The sequence below is a fragment of the Emydura macquarii genome, unplaced genomic scaffold (genome assembly GCF_026122565.2).
Source record: "Emydura macquarii macquarii isolate MOO-44397 ecotype Brisbane River unplaced genomic scaffold, CSIRO-AGI_Emac_v2 contig_3390, whole genome shotgun sequence".
NCBI lineage: Eukaryota > Metazoa > Chordata > Testudines > Chelidae > Emydura > Emydura macquarii.
In genome coordinates this window covers 1,818,804-1,840,287 of record NW_027133527.1, presented here as the reverse complement: position 1 = coordinate 1,840,287, position 21,484 = coordinate 1,818,804, and the positions used below count along the sequence as shown (strand labels likewise).

General features: G+C 48.7%; 1 protein-coding gene across 6 annotated transcripts in view; it reads right to left on the bottom strand.

Annotated features, from left to right (window-relative positions):
* Positions 1-332: 332 nt before the first annotated feature.
* MPRIP (myosin phosphatase Rho interacting protein) overlaps positions 333-21,484 on the bottom strand; it is a 158,710-nt gene continuing 137,558 nt past the window's right edge. For 3 of the 6 annotated variants that reach the window (XM_067534139.1, XM_067534133.1, XM_067534137.1), the window contains 8 exons: positions 18,480-18,627; positions 17,674-17,791; positions 16,696-16,855; positions 16,195-16,305; positions 15,413-15,499; positions 14,429-14,591; positions 13,443-13,528; positions 333-8,734 (listed from right to left, as the gene is read on the bottom strand). In XM_067534139.1, the coding sequence (XP_067390240.1) occupies positions 8,663-8,734; positions 13,443-13,528; positions 14,429-14,591; positions 15,413-15,499; positions 16,195-16,305; positions 16,696-16,855; positions 17,674-17,791; positions 18,480-18,627 (945 nt within the window). In that variant the 3' untranslated portion in view covers positions 333-8,662. Of the gene's footprint in view, positions 8,735-11,652; positions 11,719-13,442; positions 13,529-14,428; positions 14,592-15,412; positions 15,500-16,194; positions 16,306-16,695; positions 16,856-17,673; positions 17,792-18,479; positions 18,628-21,484 lie in introns of all 6 variants that reach the window. The other 3 variants (XM_067534134.1, XM_067534138.1, XM_067534135.1) reach the window with 2 other exon arrangements.

Sequence of the window (21,484 nt, the reverse complement as noted above, 5' to 3'; positions counted from 1 at the left end):
TGAGCTAGAGACCCCAAGCAGTAAAGGCAAACAGAGATTAGTCTACTCACTTACCCTTAGTCTGGTCCCTCTAGAATAGGCCAGGGTACAATGGCAAAGGTCTGGGTGGAATCTGCCACTGCAGTATCCATTCTGTATCTGCGGGGGGGGCAATCCTCCAGTGCAACAGGCAGGAGTATTAGCTTCACAATGCTTTGAACAGCAATGTGTACATATTAAAGAAAATGCAGAAGGTAGCAGGACTGTAGTAAGTTGTTAACTCAAAAGCCTGTGTCTCCTTTCCACATCGATGACCTTGTCCAAACAAGCACCTCACTACACAGCATGCAAAGGGTGGTGCAAAAATAGTTTATTACGATATAGTTTATGTAAAGTTAGGTAATTATATTTACAAAATAAAAATGATCAGCTACATCCATGGGAACCTAGCATGTCACACAGGATTTGTAAGGAATAAATATTGTGACAAAGTGATGCTTCTATTACAGTGAACCATTGATCAGGAACAGTGGCTTTAAAAACACTGAAACAAAAGCAAAGGGGGGAGGGGGAGAGAGAAAAAAGATTCCACTTATACTCAGTTTCACAGGGGCCTTAAATGCATGTGCATTCACCTTTGTAAGAGGAAATGGATCAAGTCTGACATGTCACTCCTTTGCTGGGTGAGGTGTGTGGAACCCTCCCTTGGGTGCACCATTCAGACCTGCAGGCTGATGGGTTTGGTTTAGAACACAGCTGCCACTTCTCCCTGCTCAGCATGTCTCTTTCATGCTAGATGTGAGGCTGGTGCATAAGCCTTTCAATACCACAGTAACAATTCAGGAAGTAAGTTACACACATTCTGCTAGGTTTGATCTGCTGCCATGAACACCATGCAGTCAGGTTGCAGGTTGGACTGATGGCTGTCTTGCATCACCACAAGAACTGTATATTTTGTGGTTGACTCTTGGACGTTCATCGTAAGCCACAACTACTCGTGATTTCTATTTCCATCTCCACAAGAGGTTGAAGCTCTTGTAATTCAGCTGGTAATGGAGGGTGTGTGTATTTCAATCTGGAACTTGTCTCCTTTGACCGGGGACTGCTGATTGAAGGCATGCACAAGACTGGACAGAGCTGTGGCTGTCCCTCAATTCTGATTGGGTTGGTGGTGAGAGATGAGGAAGATTGACCATCAACACTTGGGCATCTATTGCCACTTCACAGTTATCCCCCAAATACATACAGTTTTCCTCTGTTCTCTCCCCCTCCAGTTTAAAATCTCAAGTCACCCCAAAATTCCAGGTTCCAAAGGGTGAATGTGGGTCAAAGACAGAATCCTCATCTATTTGCTGCATATCAGTCTTTAGTGTTTTACAACGTACTTTGCTCTTTCTAGGTTAGAAAGAAGAGTCAGTATTCCTGCCCTATCCAGCACACTGTCATGGTGTGGGGTAGACAGGGAGGGTGAGGAAATAATTGCTTGTGATTGCACTAAACTAATAAGTCAGTGGCCAGGTGGATTAGTGCTGTTGGTACCAACTCAGTGGCTAGTCAGGTTTCTGCTAATGGCTCCTGCCCCTTAGTTCTCTTAAAGGGCAGGCTGAGGCAAGTTAAATCACTACAGCTGAAGCTTTGTTTTTAGCCCCTATGACTATTCAGTGTCCTTTCCCAATCATGCAACAATATTTCTGTAGCCACTTCTAAGAAATGCTCTGTATTACAGTGGTAGGGATCACATCATAAGTGCAACTCAGTAGTAACTACGATGTATTTAAAGTTATATTTTAAACAGTTACTTACATATCATTGTAAGTTACAGTAAACTTCCATGCTGTTGTACAATATGTAACTGCACAGCTAGGAGATAGTTCCCTTGTAAATTCCATGTAGCCTTAAAGAGTAGCTTCAATGCTGATGCATATGTGAGTTATACAATTATACACTAGACCATAAGATCCTGGAACCTTAGTTCACTCACTGCAACAGTCCTAAGTTACCGTGCAAGGATATCTGTGTATGCTCTAGTCACACAGTAGTTACTACTTCTATACAGAGATAGCAATTTTGCACATTCACAGGGTGTTAATGCCACTATCAAATACAAGATTACTGAATTCTCTGAATGGAAAAAAATTTATAGCGCTTTAGGGTTACAGTTCTCAAACAGACTGAACACATTCTTTGGACAGGTCACTTCAAAGCTAAAGGTACAGGTCAGAGAATTTTAAAAGATATTTATAACAGTCATCAAAAAAACATTCTAATAAGGGAACACAGGATAGGTTCAACATCTTACACTCAAATCTCTTCCAACCCCAAAAAGGGACAACTGTATTAGAACAAGATTCTTTAAAAAAAACCAACAGAACTTAGTCACACACACACACAAACCCCTCCGCTAACTTCTGAGTAATAAATATTTACATTGCGTGCTTTGAATACTATACAGGTTTTAAATTATTTAAAGAGAATAACAAAGCTTTTTTTAAAAAATGGAAAAAATTACAAAGTAAAGGCAAGCTACACTGAGCGTGCATGTGCTTAAGTGTTCACAACAAACTAAGTACTGTATATGAACCACAAAAATGCAAAGGTCTAGTGGAATTCCAATCAAGTATAATATAGTCATTATAAAAGTGACACATTTTACAATGCTTAGGAGTACTTAAATGCACTCCATTCAACCTGTTACAGAAAAATAGCCTTGTTGTGTTTTGCACATCAGCACAAATTCTGCTTTTGAAGCAAATGAAAAAAATTGCTCCCTCTTAGGTGGATTAAAAGGGGGGAGGAGGGGAAATCACAGTTAAAAAAAGACTAATTGTTTCCAGAAGGAAAGAATGGCAGAAAAATTCTCCACAAAAGACAAAACTTTGGACGCAATTAGAAGGTGTATATGTTTCTATGGCTATTTGAACTTGGTTTTACTAGACCTCACATTCTGGTACTTTTCATAGTGTAGGACTGTGTAAAATGCAGCTGCTTTTACACACATCGTATATACTGTGCCCTTAGGAGCATTGCAAGCGATACTGCTACCATGCCAATTTGCCTGGAATGCAGCAAGAGGAGAAGCAAATTGCAGAATGCTCTGTTGTGTCTCTCTCATACATTGGAAGATGCAGATGGAATCGGAAAATGTCTTAGGCAAGGGGGAGAGGGGAAGGTCTCTCTTGCTATGCTCCTCACCCTTTTCAATTCCATCTGAGAAACACTGATTTCTAGCCTCATGGAAGAAAGATGAAACCTGAAGCAGAAGGCAGAACTGGGGTACAACACAGAACCTTGCACACAGCTAAGACTTGCAAAAAAAAATAATTGTAATAAGGTTTTTTACTGTGCATCTGTAGGTAGATCTCAGTCTGTGTTTACTGGGGGTGGAGTGGAGGTGAACACACTGCCTAATACTTTGAGGACGGCTCCTCCCAGCTCAGGTAAACTACAGGGAGGCCTGTGCCAGCACATTAGAAAGAAGAGAAGTGTGTAACTGTGCTGCAGCTTCTTTGTTCATGACCTCTGGAAGTATCAGTTATTGCAATGTGGATGTGTTTGGTTCATTCCAGTTGGGAGCTTTGCAGTCTAATGGGATGGAGAAGCTGCACAGATGGGCCCAGAGCTAGCTGCTCTTCTGTCCCCTTGAACACTTGACTTTAGAGAGTTTACCCCGTTCACAGCAGAAAAACATTAAAACAAGCCTAAGTCCCTCTCTGGAGATGTCTCTACTTCAGACCGCACCCGTTCTTAACAAGGGACAGTATATAACAACAGCAACATGTTTGTAGGAGACCCTTTGTTTAGGTGTCAAAACATTTTAGAGCAGCAGAGTTCAGCAAAACAACACCTATTTGGCCTGTTAGAGGATCTTAGCAGCTTTAAAAATATACACCAAAGGGTGGTCCCAGTCACCCCTCCATGCACAGTGTGTATGTCCTCTCCACAGAAATTCATTTCTTGTAACACTGGATTTTTGTTTTGGCTACAGCTGGTATTTGCGGCTCCATTTCATCCCAGTGAAACTGAATGTCTAGTTAACTTTTAGGGGCAGTATGAAGATCCAGAAAGGTGGGCCAAGATGTATTATCCAACGATCCCCAATAGTAAACCTTCACTGACAGATTTGCTCCCATGAATTCAGATTCTGCTGATCCATTAGTCCTGGCACACTTTGAAGCTGAACAACCGACCCAGTAAGACACGGAGGTCACAGGATGACTGAGTTTGCAGTCAGGTAGGAAATAAAGATATTTAAGGCTGGTGCCTTAAAGAAAAAAATACCAGCTAGCTTGAACAAACATCTTGTTAAATCTGAGTTACTGTCAGTGTCTCATCCATCATATCCAGGTCCCAGGACTTTCACAGAACTATGCACATCTCTTCAAGTTAAGAAATTGACGTGGGCTACTCAAAACTTTCCTAAATAGAGCTTTTTGCTTGGGGTATGTGGGCATGAGAAAGGATAATGGGCTAAGGAACCAATCAAATCAAAGATTCTCTTCCTCTAAGCAGTTTACTTCTCTGTCTCAGTCCTTGGGACCTTGCATATAACAAGCCACCCTGCCCCCCAGCTGCAGCTTTACAGGGTAATTATGGGGCCAGAGCACAAGCAGAAAGCTGTTCAGACCAACCCACTGGATCAGTCATTTCTTCAATATTGCCTCTTTTGACGTGGCTTGGTATTCCACTGCTATACATGCTTCTCTCCCTGTTCTCCTTTTACATTGAGTGTCTACTATCTAAGTGCTTCCTCTGCAACCATACCACAGTGCCTTTCCTCATGTCCTCACCCACGTACACGTGTTGGGTCAAAAGACAGGGAAAAGACAGTCCCAACTTCAACTATAGTTTTCCTTCTCCACCTCCACTGGAGCACCTAACTCAATCTGCATGACCAATACCACCACCAAGGTGTCCATCAGCATGCTGCACGCCTTCCTCCAAGCCTCTTCTACATCACATCATGCTATTGCAGCATCATCCCAAAGGCATCTACATCTGCAATTACACCAGAAACTTCCTCTAATTATCAAGATCCTTTCCTACCATTATGAAACCAGGAGCTGGATAGGTGCAGTGGTTAAAAATAAAATCAAATACCAATAACTCACAGAGTACCTGGTCCAAGCAGAGACACACTGAGCCTCAAGAAGAGTGGCTGGACTGGGGAAATGCACAGCAGAGAAAAGGTGACTTCAACCCCCTAGGATCATCTCTATCAGGATCCCCTTGAGACTCTGTGCAATGAAGCTGTACCACAAAGGGCATCAGGCCATGGCTATCTACAGCACCATCCGTTAGCCTCCATTCTGCCGGTGTACAACTCTAAATGGAGACAAGATGGATGACCTTCATTCCTCACCCTTAAAATAACTGGTCATAACCAAAAGAAGTGAACAAAGCAGCAGCAATTAGCTCTAATCGCAACCATATGTTCAGGCCCTGCAGCTTGGGGGAGAATTTGGGGCAGGGAGGGAATGCCTCCTCTGACTAAACAGTGTCCCCTCCGGCTGATTAAAGAACACTGGGGAGGGAGTCACCTCTAGTTCTTGGCTGGAAGGGAGGCCCATGCCATGGCTACTGAAGGCTGGGAGGGGGGACTTGTTACTTAGCATCACCAATAGAATCACTAGTGTGATGGGTGTCAGCAACGCAGCTCTGGGTGGAATCTGAGGCCAGCGTTGGGGTGGTGATGGGACTTGTTTAAACAGGCCTGGCCACCAGCCAAGCTGAGAATTCAAGGTGCTTTTTGGGTGTGTGTGGGATTCCCCAAAGAGACCAGAACCTCCTGGGAGCCTTTTTCCACTCAACATTAAAAAAAACCAGTAAGTAGAAAAGGGAACCTGCCATTTTGGAGCTGGTTGAACTCCACACCTCAGCCAGCACCCAGGGGGGGTTTCACGGCCACTCCCCCAACTGCAGAGGAAGGACCATGCTGAGTAGCACCAGGCTCCTGCTGAATTCAAACAGGCAACAAATTCTGCTCCTCCATTATGGAAGAGGAGCACAGATGAGTGCTTGGGCTGCATGCCTCATGGCTGATAATCATAGGTATGGGGCACTGCAAGCCCAGAACAGCAGGCTCCTGGCAAGTGATCACTGGCCACTGATTTGGAAGGCAGTCTGGGCAGTTGGCATGACTCTGGGGCAGGTCACTGGCAGCTGTAAGGCAAGTCAGGGTAGGGTGCTTGTCTGGAGGGAGGCCAGCTAAACCTGTCAGAAACTAGCCATAGCAGGGCAGACCAGTGGGGAGAGATTCCAGCCTTCCCTCCAGTAGTAAATCCAACTCTCCCTCATGCTGTGCAAGTTTATAGCTAATTGGGGAGGAGCAACTTTAAACTCTAGGAGGCAAACCTAGAGCCAATCTGTCCACAAGTAGCAAGAAGCTGAGGCCCAGCAAAACCAGCAGGACTCGCCTAAGCTCAGAAGCCGCCTACTGTACAGTGCTTGGGCTACTTTACTTTATGGATATACACAAACGCGCACATCGCCAGGTGCAACAGTCCAGCGGGGATCCAGAGCTGGGGGAGACAAGGAAACCCGTCTTACACCACATTTAGCTGATGTCAGGCTGCTTTGAGGCATTGGAAGCGCGTGGAAGAGAGGCACTGCCCCACAAGAAGGGAAATCATCCAACCCTGGGCTCAGCTCAGCAGTGCACAAGCAGCTTCTCTCACCAGGAATGCCAAGCTAAGAGGCCTCCCAAGTGTCAGCAAGTCCCAAGATGGAGGTGTCCATCTTGGCAAGGCAGGAGATCCTTGGGGACCATGGCAACATGGGCAGGCAATGGGAGAGACCAGAAATAAGTTTCCAACCTGCTTCAACGAATGGTTCCACCACCACAAAGGAAAGTTGGGAGTGTTCTTTGGATTGCCCAACCACTGTCAAAGCAGGCTGGAAACTCCCCCAGTGGCCTTGCATGCTACCAGGATCAGGCAGGGCCGCCGCTCTGCACAAGGGGCTCAGAACGACCCGTTGTAAACAAAGCCTTCCAGACTACACAGAGCACTCCTGGGGCAGAGGCCTTTGTCAGCACACTGGGCTGTGCTCCCGAGGGGCGCTTTCCCCTTAACCAACCCGGCCAAACAACCACACCTAGCAAAGAACCATGGTTAGACACGATTTAAGAGAGGCTGTAGTCTAGCTTCCTACAGAGGTGGGGGCACAGTCCAATGTGATTTAGGCCTGTCCACACTAGGTAGCCAAGCTAGGCTAGAAACCACTTGTGTTGGAACAGGCCTTAGTCTCAGAGTTGAGGCAGAAGTTGTCTGGTCAATCGGCGGCGTGGGGCATAGAACCAAGGAGGCATATAGGGGAGAGAGCATGTGGATGTTGTTGCCAGCATGGTGAATAAGCCACCATGTCCACTGGAGAGCTGAGTGAGAGGGCCTGCAGGCAGAGACTTTCCCCCTCCTCTTTGCTAAGCCACTCTAGTTCAGTGCTGCACCTCCACCACGGGGTTCCTTCAACTCCCTTCCTCACTCGTTCCACTCCCTTAGTCTCACGCTAGCAATGTTGCTGAATGGATTTGGGATTATTTTAAGAGTGATTCTCATTCAGGAGCTGGGAGCAGGCATAAAGATGTCCTGGAGAGCAGGAGAGTTTGGAGAGGAGCTTTGAAAGATAAAACGTAGCCATACATAAAAGTATTAAAATACGTGCTGTGGGCTGGTGAGAGGAGCGGAATTCAGGGAGCTGATGAAAAGGGAGCAGTCTTTGGACTGTGCTGTGTGTGTATTCACAGCCAGCGCGGGCTCTGTCTTCACTCAGTATCCCTCAGACTGGGGAAAAGGAAGCTCTCTCACACAGCCCTGGGCACGCTGGGGTTGATGGGAAGAAGGGGAGAGTGGCTGGAGGGGGCTGGCTGTTGCTGGGCTGGATTTGAGCAGACAGGCCCTGCAGTTCAGTCCATGGAAGCACATCACTCAGGACACGGGCATGATAGGAAGGAGGAAAGGGGGGAGATGGGCCTTCTGTGTTTAATATAAATACCTGTAATGCTCTGGTTGTAACAGACTGAAAATAGACCAAGGACTGCCGGGGCTCGGGTTGGGACCTGCTTTTGGAGAACGGAGCCAAAACTCTAGCCACCCTCCGGGTAGACTCCTCTCATTTCTCTTGTCAGCTAGTAGGCTGTCGGTGCTGTGACCCAAGCACAAGCCTGATGGAGAGGGCTGCTTACGACACAAACTGACCTGCCTTTTCCGACACTTTGATCACAGGCTTTTCCCTGGAGGTGCAAGGAACGCAAGCTCAGAGGACTGGCTCCCGGCATGTGACTGAGCAGGGGTTGCTCGACAGCAGTACGGCTAGGTCTGGCCTATGCCAGCCAGGCCCTGTTTCCAAACCAAAGCAGTCAGTACGACAGAGCTAGCTTATCAATAGGCTGCTGAGCCTTAATACTGACACTTAGTGTAATGGTTTACAATGAAGGAAGGAGCCAAAGGGGGCAGAACTCCATCCCCTCCTCTCCCTCGCAGAGTCTCTGAAGCATCTCACGAGGCAGGGAAAGGAGCTGTGGAGTCAAGGTGGCAGGGGCGGGAAGAACCACTAGCCGCACTCAGTCCAACTGGGAGCATCTAGACGAACAACAACGAGGAGGATCACAAGGAATTAGGAACACGCGGGGCTCGTGCTGCACAGTTGCAAGCTGGGAGGTGCACGTGTTCAAGCTGAACGGGGAGAACTAGTCTGTCTTCAAGTCCCTGGATTCAAAGAGCTTCAAGCGTTCTTGCACAGTCAGGCCTTCCTTCAGACTCTGGGAGAGACAACAAAGGGACAGCATTAAACACTGAACCACTGGAGAAAGTGGTAACAGTCAATAGGAGGATGGTGCAGATGCTCAGGCAAAGGAAATGTGGACAGGAGGGGAAATGCCTCCCTGAAGGAGAGATTAGTGGAACATGCTCGAGAGAACAGATTATGATGGAATGTTATTATTGATGAATCACACCTAGAGAGCGCGATTGGAAATTAACCGGGTGACAAACTTCAGAAACAAATGAGAGGCACACGAGATCGCAAGCGTGATTAGCTTGATTCTGACAACGATCCCTGCAGCTTGCAGTGTCCAGAGCACTGGAGCAGCTTTAGCAACGGGCCCTTGGCTCTTAGAAGAGCCAAAGCAGCCCAACTTGGTTCTGCTGATAACAGTCACACTGGTTCCTCCCTAATGCAGGTGTGTGATTTTAAGATTAATTCAGGGTTCATTAATTCAGGGTGGTCGTGGCTCCAAACACGTCCCAAACTTTGCCCACACAGCCCTGAGTGACAATCCAACTCCGCCTTCTGTTAACCTAGGCTGGGGGCCTTTCCCAAGCATACACTACCAATTAAGCCCTTAGCTGGGCTGTGGACCTCATTAAGTGTTCCTACAGTTTCTAGCAGGGGACCAAATTCATGACCCAGATTTTAAACCCATGTCTCCAGAAGTGAAAGATTCAGTCAACGAGACAGGAACTTCATTCCTCAGCGCTGCCATTTGGGAGTCAGGCATTGAAATCCTCTCCATCCCACATGGAGTCTGGGGGAGAAGGACAAGTGGCTGTATGATTTATTGCTAATCCCACCCCCTTCTCGTGTGGCGGAATCCCCAAGGTTACTGCATTTGGGATGGATGGGTTCATCCAGTGGCTTACGCAGACCTGACTGCAGACAGTAGGACAAGGCCATAGGTGCATTCTGCCCCATCTCAAGGCTGAAGCTAAGGGAGTAATGGGGTGGTGGTGGTGGATACTCCACCTCAGCAGACCACTTTCCAAGGATCAAGCATGCGAAGTCTGTGCACTGCATAAGTGCAGAAGATAAAAGCTTCCGTCTTGGCGGGGGGGGGGCGACTGCTTTCCCTGCTCTGAAACAGGATGCACCTAGCTGATCAAAAACAGGCAGCCGGTTGGCCAGCGTGTTGGCCAATTTGCAGGCAGCGGAGTCACCATGAGGCAGTTTGCTCTGTGCCCTCTGCACAACATCAGCATCTGGATACTTGCTCTACAAATCAACACGTGGCAGCTCCTCAAGACAGAGCTTTATGCACAGAGCCTGTCGTAGCTGGCTGCAGTGTTCCTGTTTTCTTTTAAGTCCCTAGATTGCTGTATCGGAAGACTAAAGGAACAATGTTAAGTCATGGAGGCCCCAAAGCCAAGTTTTTGTTAACAAGGGGCTACTGGGGCAGGGAGAGGTTGAAAAACCTAGTGTGAATAGGGTGGTTGTGATATTGTGAAGAGGTAGCAGTAATCACTGCGTTTCTAAATCATTCCCCAGCAGTGTTAAAAACACAACCATCTTTTGGTTAATGCATGAAAACCAGAGTTTGTAAACTGACCAGTCTGGTTTCACTGCTCAGTCTGAGAGAAATATAAAATTATTATCAGTGGAGAGCATGAACTGAGATTTTTACTCTTCAGTTTAAACAGTGTTCTCTCGCTCTTTTTAGCTGACAGAAGGGAAACACTCAAAATTCAGGATGGTCTCCACCTAACTCTGAACATCAAAAGGTGGGTCAAATATTGAGTCTGTTCCAATGAAGCGTCCCTTTAAATTCCAGCCTGGACCTTTGAATTCTCTCATCCCTTTATAGATCAAGATACCATAATGCATTAGATTCTCCTGCCAAGAGAAGAAAGCCAAGCAAACCCCTCACTCGGTAAGGGAATCTCTGAGATCACTTATCCCAATGTCAGAGTGCAGAGCTCAGTTGATTATAAAGATCCCTCATTCAAATTTTCACCAGCCCACAGAATTTCTTCTTCAGCCTTTCAAATTCTTTCCCCTTAGTCCCATTGGGAACCAATCTCATCTCCTCCCAGGGACTATCCCACTCTCAGAGCCTTTGCCATATGCTGCAAACTTTTCTGTTGTTGCTGGTTACCCAAGACATCCTTGTGACTAGAATGGCCCCCTTTCTCATCAGCTGCCTCTTCCTACCAGATGAGCTTGGCAGCCACAAGGCAGTGTCTATGATATGACAATTGTTAATGAGGCCATGAATTGTGGCATCACAAACACTGGGGAGCTGGGGCATTGCTGGGCAGCATGAGGAAGAGGCTGCTCCGCTCGGAGGAAATTCCTGTGCTCTGGCATAGATCATCTAAGGAGGTGGCAACGATGGAAACACAGGCAAGGCAGGGCACTCCCTTTTTGCAGCCCAGAGCTGGAGCAGGTACTGTCTGTGCTGCCACCTCAGTGGGAGATTCAGGGTAGCTCCACTGGCCACCTTTCCTTCACTTCCAGCTGCTCTTCAGAGGTTCCTGGACTTCCCCCAGGCCACAGCCTGACACTACTGACATCTAGGTTCCCTTCTTCCTGCAAGGACTGCATGTCGAAGTGAGTTTAGTGTGAGGCATGCACAGTCATTCAGCATGCACACTCGGTGTCCTGCACCCCCGACACAGCAAACGGGGGAGTGAGCCCAAGAGGTGCACACATCCTCCCAGTGACAGACATCCATGCTGGTGAGGGTGGGGGAGAGTGGGTGCGTGAGAAAGTCAAACTCCCCAGGGAAAAGCCAAACTGGTTGATTTCATTTTAGGATCATCTGCTTCTCCCCTGCCCCCGAAGATCAATTTCAAATAAAAAATTAAGAGGAGGTTCTCGTTTGCCATGGAGGCGTGAGCAGGACATGCAAAGGGGCTGTCCCCCTGGGTAGCTGCATGGTTTGGTGGGTGCTGGATTGGTTACCTACGTGACAGGGAACCTGGACTCTGGTTCGTTTCAGTTATCCCATGAGACCTGCTCAATAACGGACTGTCAGAGGAAAGAGCAAAATAAGAAAAAAAACAAAAACAGAAAACAAAGAAGCACATAAATCCTAATTGCATTGATGGTTCCACAGTCCCAGCCCTTCTCTCCCCTCCTTAGCAGAACAAGCAGACAGCATTCCCATCTGCACCGTCCACACTGTCCTCAGGTCAGACAGACTCTTCTTCCTCCCTCCCCAGAGCACTCCAAATAAACACAGACAGGATGACCAAATAAGCAAACAAGTGAAGTGGAGAAGGCAAAGTGATCATCAGATTCTCTCTAGAGCCAGTTTGCAAACAGGCACCTCAGCTGCATACTTCAATGTGCACAGGCACTCCCTGCACACATGAGAGAGGGATCTGTGTACACAAACAGCCTAGCGTGCACACACACTGGGTTTCACAAGCCTGTATAGTGTACACAGTGGGGGAACCTGTGTATTTGGTTCTTACAGCTTAGGCACCACAGGCTGAAATGTCAGCCTTGGAGAACTTGGCTAAGGATCATTGGCTCCCACTGTGTTGGGAGAAGATGGAGCTAGAATCCTTTGACTGGCTTCTCACTCTGTCTACAGCAGCCCTCTCCGTGTCAAGTATCAGCATGAGATGCTCAATACCAGTGGTGAGAAGGTGGGAGGGGAGGCAAGCCTGGTCTATGCTGAGAAAGATCTTCTTTGTAATTGCTTGGTACACTGAGCCTAGGCCGATGGGAGAAGTTGTCTTTTGTCCTTCCCATTCAAGCGGGGTTACTGTGGCCCCATGGAAAGGATCAATGCACCAAAAGATGGAATTCCAACAGCTGGCAGGCGAAACACTGGGGACATGTGATTGCAATAACTGGATTTGGGATATGCAACAAGTAAAGCACTGAGAACCATGGGCCCATCAGTCCCAATCTCCCCAGATAAAAGAAAATGTTAGGATAAAACTAGCTCAGTTCATGTACAGACCAAAGAGGCTGCAGTGAATTACACTGTTTTGTCTACAAGGTGCCCATCACTGTGGTATCGAGGCAGACGTCCACCTGTTATTTCATCGCCAAACCTCAACACAAAAATGGGGAGCAAGTCCCAGAGGGGATTCTCCAGGAAAAGACCTGACAACCACGGCAAACGCCCTCTCTTTTCAGACAGCAACTCCAGTAGCCGTGGCCATCAGAGTCACACACAGATTTCAGCAGCCTAGGGCCTCAGGAAGAAGCAAGGGAACTAGCTCTGCAAGACGTGGTTTTTGTAAAGAGACCACTCAATGCAACCAAAAAAGTCTCTTCAGAGCACTGCAGGCTGGGAACTTGCTGCTTTATTCCACTGTATCACAGCAGAATGGGGGGAAACGGACTGAACAGGATAAGTAGTAAGAGGGGGAGTGGGAGAGAGCATGGCTCCATCCCATCTGGGTAACTCAGTTAACCCTATCATGACCACTCTCTTGAAATCATGTTGGGAGTGGGAGGGGGATAAGGCTGACCTGCCACACACCTGTGTAACTGCTCTTCCAAGAGCCTGGCCAGTACAATGGTGACTATTCATTCAGTAACCTCTCTGGGCAGGGGGTTCCTCCCTCCAGCAAACACAGAGACCAGCAGTAAGGATGGGAAAATCCTCCTGCCTCATCCTCCTGCCAATCATCCTTAGTTTCTTCTGTTCCCCTGGGCAGTCTCCCCAGCAATTCCCACCAGAGAGCTGTGTGGGGCATTTGCATCACCTGGGCAGAGAGAGACACACTCACCTTTGACCTGATATTCCTTAGTTGCCGGCTAACACTGGATCTGTCTTTCTTCAAGAAATCAGGGTTGCTTTTTGATTTCATGATATCTGGGGAGGGCAAAGGAAGCAGCGTGAGCCTGTTGCTTACAGCCCTATGGCTGCAGAGTCCTGATCCTGTCACAAGGGAGCAGAAGCCGGGGACACGTTTGCCTGCAAGGGGGCAATGCTGCTCTGGAGTGATGCAGGCTCCATCTAGGCAAAGCTTCCCTGGGAGGTGACTCAGATGAGGGCAGCCACTGCCCTACAGAGCCACAGTGACAGCACAAGCTAAGCACAGTCCCTCACCCTGGTACTGCATGAGGCAAGAACTATTACGCCAAGTGACATTCCTGGGTGACTGGAGTACAGGTGGTTTCCAAAGATCCCAGTGGAAGCTTCCCAGCCCTAAGCTGGAAGAGGGAAGAGCCACTGGGGTGACAGGGGAGTTCAGGCTCCAGGCCCATTCAGCCCTTGACCTCTCTGCTGAGACTGCCTACAGGGAGATGGGGACAAGTACCATCTGGTGCGGGGAAGAGGTTGCAATGAGGACATTTGCCTGTTAGTAAGGAACTAGACTGAGATCCTGCCCCCCACGCTGACTCCAACAGGCCACTCAACAGCTCTGTTAGAAGTTACCTTCTAATCACTAGCAACCTGGGCTGCATTCACACAGACAATCTGGTGGTGAACAGCTCCCAACCTCATTAACAAGCTCCTGAGCCAGGCAGCCTCTGCTCCAGTTTCACCTTGTGTGCACAACCTGAGTCGCATTCCTTCCTGGTGTTACTCCAATACATTAAGTGGTGTGACAGGAGGGAGGAAAACAGCCCCGTGGTTTGAATCTCTCAGCATTCATAAACGGACATATTGGAGCTCCTGCTGGACCCTACTGTGTCCTGCCCTCAGTCCTCTAGGCTTCATCACGTTAGAGCTGAGAATGAGGCTGCTCAGCACAGCAGAGGGACTGACCGTATCCCGACACAGTGGTATTCTCGGGGGATTTCTCGCCCAGCGCTTCCGTGGCTGCCTTCAGCTGCTCTTTCAACCTGCTGATGTCGCAGTCTGCCTTGGCCTTCACGATGCTCAGCTCGGTGTAGATGTCTTTGTACTTGTCACTGGCATATTTCTTATCCTGGGAAAGGAACAAGGAAAACCCGCAGGGTTGGCACAGACCGAGACAGAGACACATGGAACAAGCAAGTATGTGTGCTTTCTACAAGGTGAAGTGACAAACCCCAGCAACACAAGAAGCAGCATACTGGGAGAGACCCAGGAACTCCAAGCACTTCTTATTTATCACTATGCTACACACTAAAGCCACAGAGAGCTTCTTGGGAACAGCAGGGGCAGAACTCAGATCATCCTGTTAAAAACACAACTATTGCCAATCCATGTGTGCTAAAGGAGAGTTCCCTTTGGCTAACAGCAGTAGAGAATCTATGAAACACAGCTGGGCAGTTCAGATTCCATCCAACAGAGAACAGTGCTGCACATGGACACCAGCTAGTTTGTTACAGAATTTATTGTTCATGGCTTTCTGTTTAAATCCAGAAGATAGCATGGAACTAAAATGCTGAGAATCTGCATTGGCAAATTAACCACTCAGAGCAACTGCGATCAGCCCATCTGCAAGGTTTGTGTGTTTGTAACACAGGGTGTTGTCTCAATTAAAATCTGATGTCACAGAAAACCAGGACAAAAACATTGACAGTAACATCTTTCCAGGAAGAGACCAAAGCAAATCCTGATTTGATGCTGTCAGGTGCTTCATTTATAGCACAAAAATGATAACCCACCAACAGTAAGTGGGTGATTCATTTAAGGTAGAACAATGTTTAAATGCTGATTTGACTCCTAAAAAAGTGAGGTAAGCTCCCTGAAAATGAGCAAACCCGTACAGGACAGAGGGCACCCTATGTGCATCTTCAGAGATGGCCCTGCCCCAGGCATTACCCTCAGTGCCGTCTGCAACTCATCCTTGAGGGAGCTGATCTCCTGCTTCAGATACTGGATTTCTGATTCCTTGACCCGCAATAGGACCTGTAGGGAAAAAAGGACCAGGCATTTTCACCCAGTAACACGGGCTCCCATGCACTAGACATACACAGCAAGCCACAGCGTCAGGCGTCATGAGGAACCCACTGAACCCAGCTGGTAATAACTGAGCAAGTAGCTCAACGTTCAGTCGTGACTGTTCCCTGGGGTAGTTCAAAGATGGTGCCCACTTGTGGAGAGAAAGCTGCGCCTGGGCTTTGCGCTCACAATGAGGTGCACTCACACGTGCTCACATCAACACATTTCACGTGCCTCTACCAAAACCCCACAGCCCCACTGCGTCATAAGCATTATCCCCACGTTAGGGCTGGAAAATGGGGGATAGAGGTTAGATGACGTGCCTATGGCTAGCAGAGGAAGAAGTGGAATTAGAATCCAGGAGTTGCTGGCTCCATCTCATTCTCAGACAGTGTGTGCATGGTTCTACTGTAATTCTGACCTTACCCGCATGTTCCTAGCCCATTGACAGGCCATTTCCAGGCAAGTGCCCGGGATGCCACCTAGACACACTCGTGGACCAGGTGGGGGTCAGGGTCTACACTACAGGGTGCTCCTTGCCCATCCACTGCTGGGACCGTCTGCAATCCCTTCAATCATCAAAGCAGAGACCAGCTTCTCTGTGGCTACCTTCCTGTCCTCTCCAGCTCACCCTGATACCAGTAAGGTGGCAGGTCACTTACCTCTAACTCATAGGCATCCTTGCCCTGCGTGAGAGGCGAGCCAGCAGCCTCTCCTCCTCCCTCCCCAGTTCGTAACCGTGTGATCTCCACAGCCAGACGGTTGTTCAGCTCCTGGAAAGAGGAGAGTCACTGTGTGAGCAGAGGGAATACTGGATTTCCCTATCCAATGCTATAGGGGGTTATTGCAAGGTTCCCTCTGTGGGGCTCCCCATGTATTCAGCTCCATCTGAGCTATGCAGCATAGCACAGGGGGAGACAGCTGGAGGAATGCATATACAGTGCAGGCCCTGGAGTCAGAGCTGGGACAGCTCCCCGGCCTTTGGGCTGCCATGGTGCTAGTCTGCTTGTAACATTGCTTTAATGTTATTACCTAGGCCTAGGACAGCAGAGCAGGCACAGCCAGACGCTGCCCACTGCCCCAGAAAATCACACTGAAACCAGCGGCACCGATTCCCCTGGCTGAGGGGCCAGGCAAGGAGCTCTAGGCAGCTGGTGCCTCACCTGATTGTGTGCGTTGAGCTCCTGGTTCTCTCGCTGGCACTGGCAGAGGGCCTGCCTCTCAGCCTCCAGGGCCTGGGCCAAGTGAGCGTTCTCCAAGCACTTCTGGGAGTACTGCTCAGAAAGGACTTCCAGTTCCCGCTGGACCGACTGCAGCTCCTCCCTACAGGGGTGAAAGCCAAGAGACAGATGGGCTGGGGCCATCTCCACAGCTTTGCACTGATGAAGGGGCACCTCACAGCCCAAGGTTAGCAAGACATCTGCTTGGGGGCTGAGGGGGACACTCTGCTTTTGCAAGAATCTCAAGTCCAGGTGGGCAGCTAACCTCCTTCTCTCCTGAAACCCCTGCCGGTGCACCAGAAGGGACCTCTGCTGCCTGCATGGGAGGCACTTCAGCATTTCATTCTATCACTTAAAATCAATTAAAATTCCATGGGCTGAAATTAGCATGCTTGTTCTCAGCTTAGAGGGAAAGAGTATGCATGTGTAGGTGGACAGGGCTGTGCATAGACGCACTATACATTGCCTAAAGCTGCTCAGCTATTTCTCCAACTCCCCTACTAGCACAGAATTGGTCCTTACTGAAGGTTAGTGCTTTTGCCTTGTGTGAACAGATTTGATTTAGCTATAACAAAGTTCCAGCAGCATGGAAAACATCACCATCCATCCGCACATTACAGCAACTAACAAACAACACTGCAGACACAGGTATCTGGAAGCTGAAAATTTAAAAGATATCTGGGAGCCTGCAACAGGGATGGCAGGGCCTGTAGGTCAGGATTGAGGGGCACTGGCAGAGCTGTGTGGAGGTCCTGGGGAGGACACAGGTTAGGATGGAGGGGCACTGAGAGAAGCTTCCACATCACCGTCTATAACAGGTCTAAATCTATTCCAGTGCCTCACTTCCAAGAGGAATAAAATGAGTCAAGCTGCTGTACAGCATTAGCAGCACACCGGAGGGGGAGAAAGAGAGAAACCTACAAGTACTGCTTCCTGAGGGCCTCAATATCTGAGTTGACACTGCTGATCTGGGAGCGCTGGGTCTTCTCCAGCTCCCTCTCCAGCTCCTCGCGGTGGGCGTTCTTCATGGCTTCGATGGCTGCACGAGATAGAAAGAGGATTAATGCTCTGCAGGAGGTGATACATTTACCACTTGATCCAAAGGGTTTCCCCCCCCCCCCCCCTAAATGTGAGTCACCTTGGTGAGTAATTTCCCTGCTTCACAATCAGTTTATTACTTGGCATTGGCCATAAGGCAGTGAAAGGCAAATCCTGCTTTTTAATCAAGTTCAACAATTGCCTGATTCATAGTTTATTTCCTGAGTTATGTGACTCCTAATGCACAGGCCCTGGGCTCGGGCATTTGAAATTCTCATGGGCACTGAAGAATGAAGTCACTGTGGAATCGGTAATAAATTAGCCCCAGCAATGAGTAATGCTTCCTTTAGAGGGAGTGGAAAACGGATCGTATTAAATCACCACCAAGGAGAGGAACATCAGAAAAGGACAGGAGATGGCTCTCTATCAATCACTACCCCCAGACCACCCTCCATCAACCCTTGCCTCTGACCCAACTGCACCCCAGAACACTCGCTTCCTCCCCCAGTTATACTCCAGGGCCCTGGCTCCCTCCACCCACCCTCTGCTCTCCCACTGTCAGACTGGAGACTAGCTCTTCACTGAGTACTTTCTGATCACCCTGCTCTTTCCTCATGCACACAGTGGAAAGGACCTTCCCCCTCAAGGTCACACACATCAGTGGAACAGTTGGTCTGCTGGGCCCTTACCAGAGATGGTAGCAGCTGTTTCTTCCGCCAGCAGGCGATCTTTCTCCTCCCGCAGTTTCTCTAGTTCCCGCTGGTGCTGCCTCTGCAGATCCTCAATCTTCTTCTGATGTGTCTCTTCCATGGCCGCAAACCCTCGTTCACATGTCGCCTGCAAAATGAAAGAGGAGCTGGAATTTACCCCCCTGGCAGAAGGTCTGGAGTGACAGCATCTCAGGCAAGGTGCCTGCAGTGAATGCACACATGGCCCCAGCAGCCTGGGAGGAGAACACAGTGCAGAGGAGCCAACAGAAGGACAGACAGACAACAGATGGGTAAGCGCGTAGTAGGGACTAATCCAGGGCACAGGGACTGGCAGAGATGGGAAAGACCCCCCTAGCTCTAACTCCATGGGCAAGGAGTGGCCCAACCACTGGCCAAAGGGGGAAGTGCCGTTTTAGAGATTGCTCTGTCAGAGCCTGAGCCCCCGGCGTGAATGGAAAGACTAGCATGGACTTCAGTGTGTTTGGCATCAGGCCCTAAATGGGGGAAGGAAAATGTATTTAACAAGGATGCATCCCTACTGTCCCTTTGCTAGCTTCCTGTCTTCTACTGCATCACCTTCCAGAGCCTGCACCATCTCCCCCAGCCGGCGCTGGATCTCATTCCCTCCCAGCCCCCACCTCGCTCCTCACGTTCCCCTTGGGCCCCTTCATCTCCTTTGTGCCACTCATTTCACACTGCCCTCTGCACAACATCGTACCCCAAGACCGGCAGCCTCCAGCAAATCCACCACTCCATCCAGGAATCTTTTCCACCTTCTCCCATCCCCAACTTCTGCTACTCAACCTGAGTGACGGCCCCTGCAGGGGCGTGGCATGTGACTGCAAGCACAAGGGTGTTCTGCAGGTCAAGAATCAGAAGCATTGGCAGGGGTGTGTAGGGGCTTGGAGCTAGGGTATTAGTTAATATGCTGTATAGGAGGGGAAGGCGTTAGCAGGGCCATGTGTGAGGCCCCGGAGAATGGCTGCAGGGCTTGTTTGAGCTGCAGTGACAATGCTCTATTTGGTTGGGGAAGTGGGTTACTGGTGAGTTTGCACAGGATTAAGCTGCACCATGCTGGGCTCTTAACAGATTACCAGCTCCTCACTTTCAAAAGCAATTAAGTTTGCTCCTTCCAGTCTCTTTTCAAATCCCTACTCTCCAGGTGCAGGCTACAGAAGGGACATGCAAGCACCACTGAAATGCAGCCACCTCTGGGGCAGAATGTAGCTGTTTAACAGCAACTCTGTATTATAGTTTAGGACAGGAGGTGAACATGAACAAATACCACATTCAGTTGAAACTGTCTGAGGAATTCAGCTTGCTAGAATTAGTTACCAGAGGTGGACGTAGGCTGGGACAATGAGGCCATCTCTTGAGGAAAGTGCTACAGGATCTTTACTAACCACAAACTGAGGTCTTGAATTTTGGTTCTCATCTGAATGATGGCACCCTTGCATTCCGTGCTGGGACCTTGGCTCTATACTGACTCAGAGGACAGACCTCCACCTGCTGCATCACCAGCATTACCCTCTGCAGCACATAGTGCTACTCAATGGAGCACCATCCAACTGCTGACCAAGCCCTGGTGAGACCCAACAGCACCACAGCCCACGTTAGGACCGTTGCCACAGATCCTCCCTGTGCTTGTCCAACACAGTAACAAAACTCAAATCTCCACAGCCTCTCTTCTGTTTATTTGTGGGGTGGGGGTAGAAGCCAACAGCCCTGATCCTCAGCATCTCTACCCACCAGCTCCCACTAAACACAGATGTCTGAGTTGCATGGCTCCTGCTTAGATTTTCCTTTTATTTCATGATGGTGCCATATTCCCCAGCCCAAGCCACCAGATACAGAAGAAATAATACACTCAGTACTTGGCTCCCATGCAGGAGCCAGCCCTGTTCCTGCTCTCACTTTGGAGACCCACCCTGGCTCAGATTTCCCTTCCATTTCAGAAGCCAGCCTGCTCCACCTGGCATCCCACTTGGAAAGAGAGCTTTGGAAATGAATAAGAAGAGCAAGGCAACTGGGAATTACAGCTTCAGTTTTCCATGCAGCAACAGATGCATTTGCCAGACCCATATTCCAGGAAACAAAGCAGGAGAGAATGCAACTGAGATTCCAGGAGCTTCAAAGTGCTTCATCCTTATGGGTTGGATCCTGGGCAGGGCCTATGTAGACAAAGCTTGGTGATGAGAACTCAAACTCCACTAGCGAGGTCTGAAACATGCCTATGCTCAGGGCTATGTTACAAAGCTGACAATAGAGCTAAACTAGCCAAATGGTTCCATCAAACTTCATGAACCTCTTGGCAAACCTGGGCTGAGTTACTAGGTCAGATTCTCCTCCTATTTGTGCCAGTTTGAGACTGGCGTAATTCAGCTCCCTTGACTTCAGCGGAGTCCTTCTTGATTTTACATCAGTGTGTTTGGTGAAAGCCATGGAAACGTAACCATTTCAGCAAAGCTTGTAAGTTTGGAGTCTGAATGGACCCAAAGCAGAATTTAAGGGAGATGAACTGCCCTCCCACAACTTCTACTCCCCAAAAACCCAATCCTGCATTGCTAGGTTTCTCTCTGCTCTCAGATACACAGCCTAGAACATCAGAATCCATTTTGTTAAGTGATAGCACTGATTACAGGAGCTTTAACCTGGATTGTCAGTCTTCAGTAGCTAAAGTTTAATCAATGCCTCCTGTGTCAGTACAGCCCTGTGCCAAGCTTATCCTGCAGCATCAGCACTGGGTATGAGCCTAAGTCCTCATGTAGGACTTGAACCTGTGACTCCAGAGGTGAGAGTGTTACCCACTGAACTGATTCCAAGGTCTTTTTAGCTCTCAGGAGTAACCATGGCAGTGACTGGGCTGAGGGAGAGGTCGGGTAAGTGTGTAGGAAGGGATTTTTCTCTCTTCAAGAGTAACTGGAGTTTGGAGCAGTCTGTGGAAATCATGGCAAGAGATATCCTAGGATTAACGTATTTAAGAA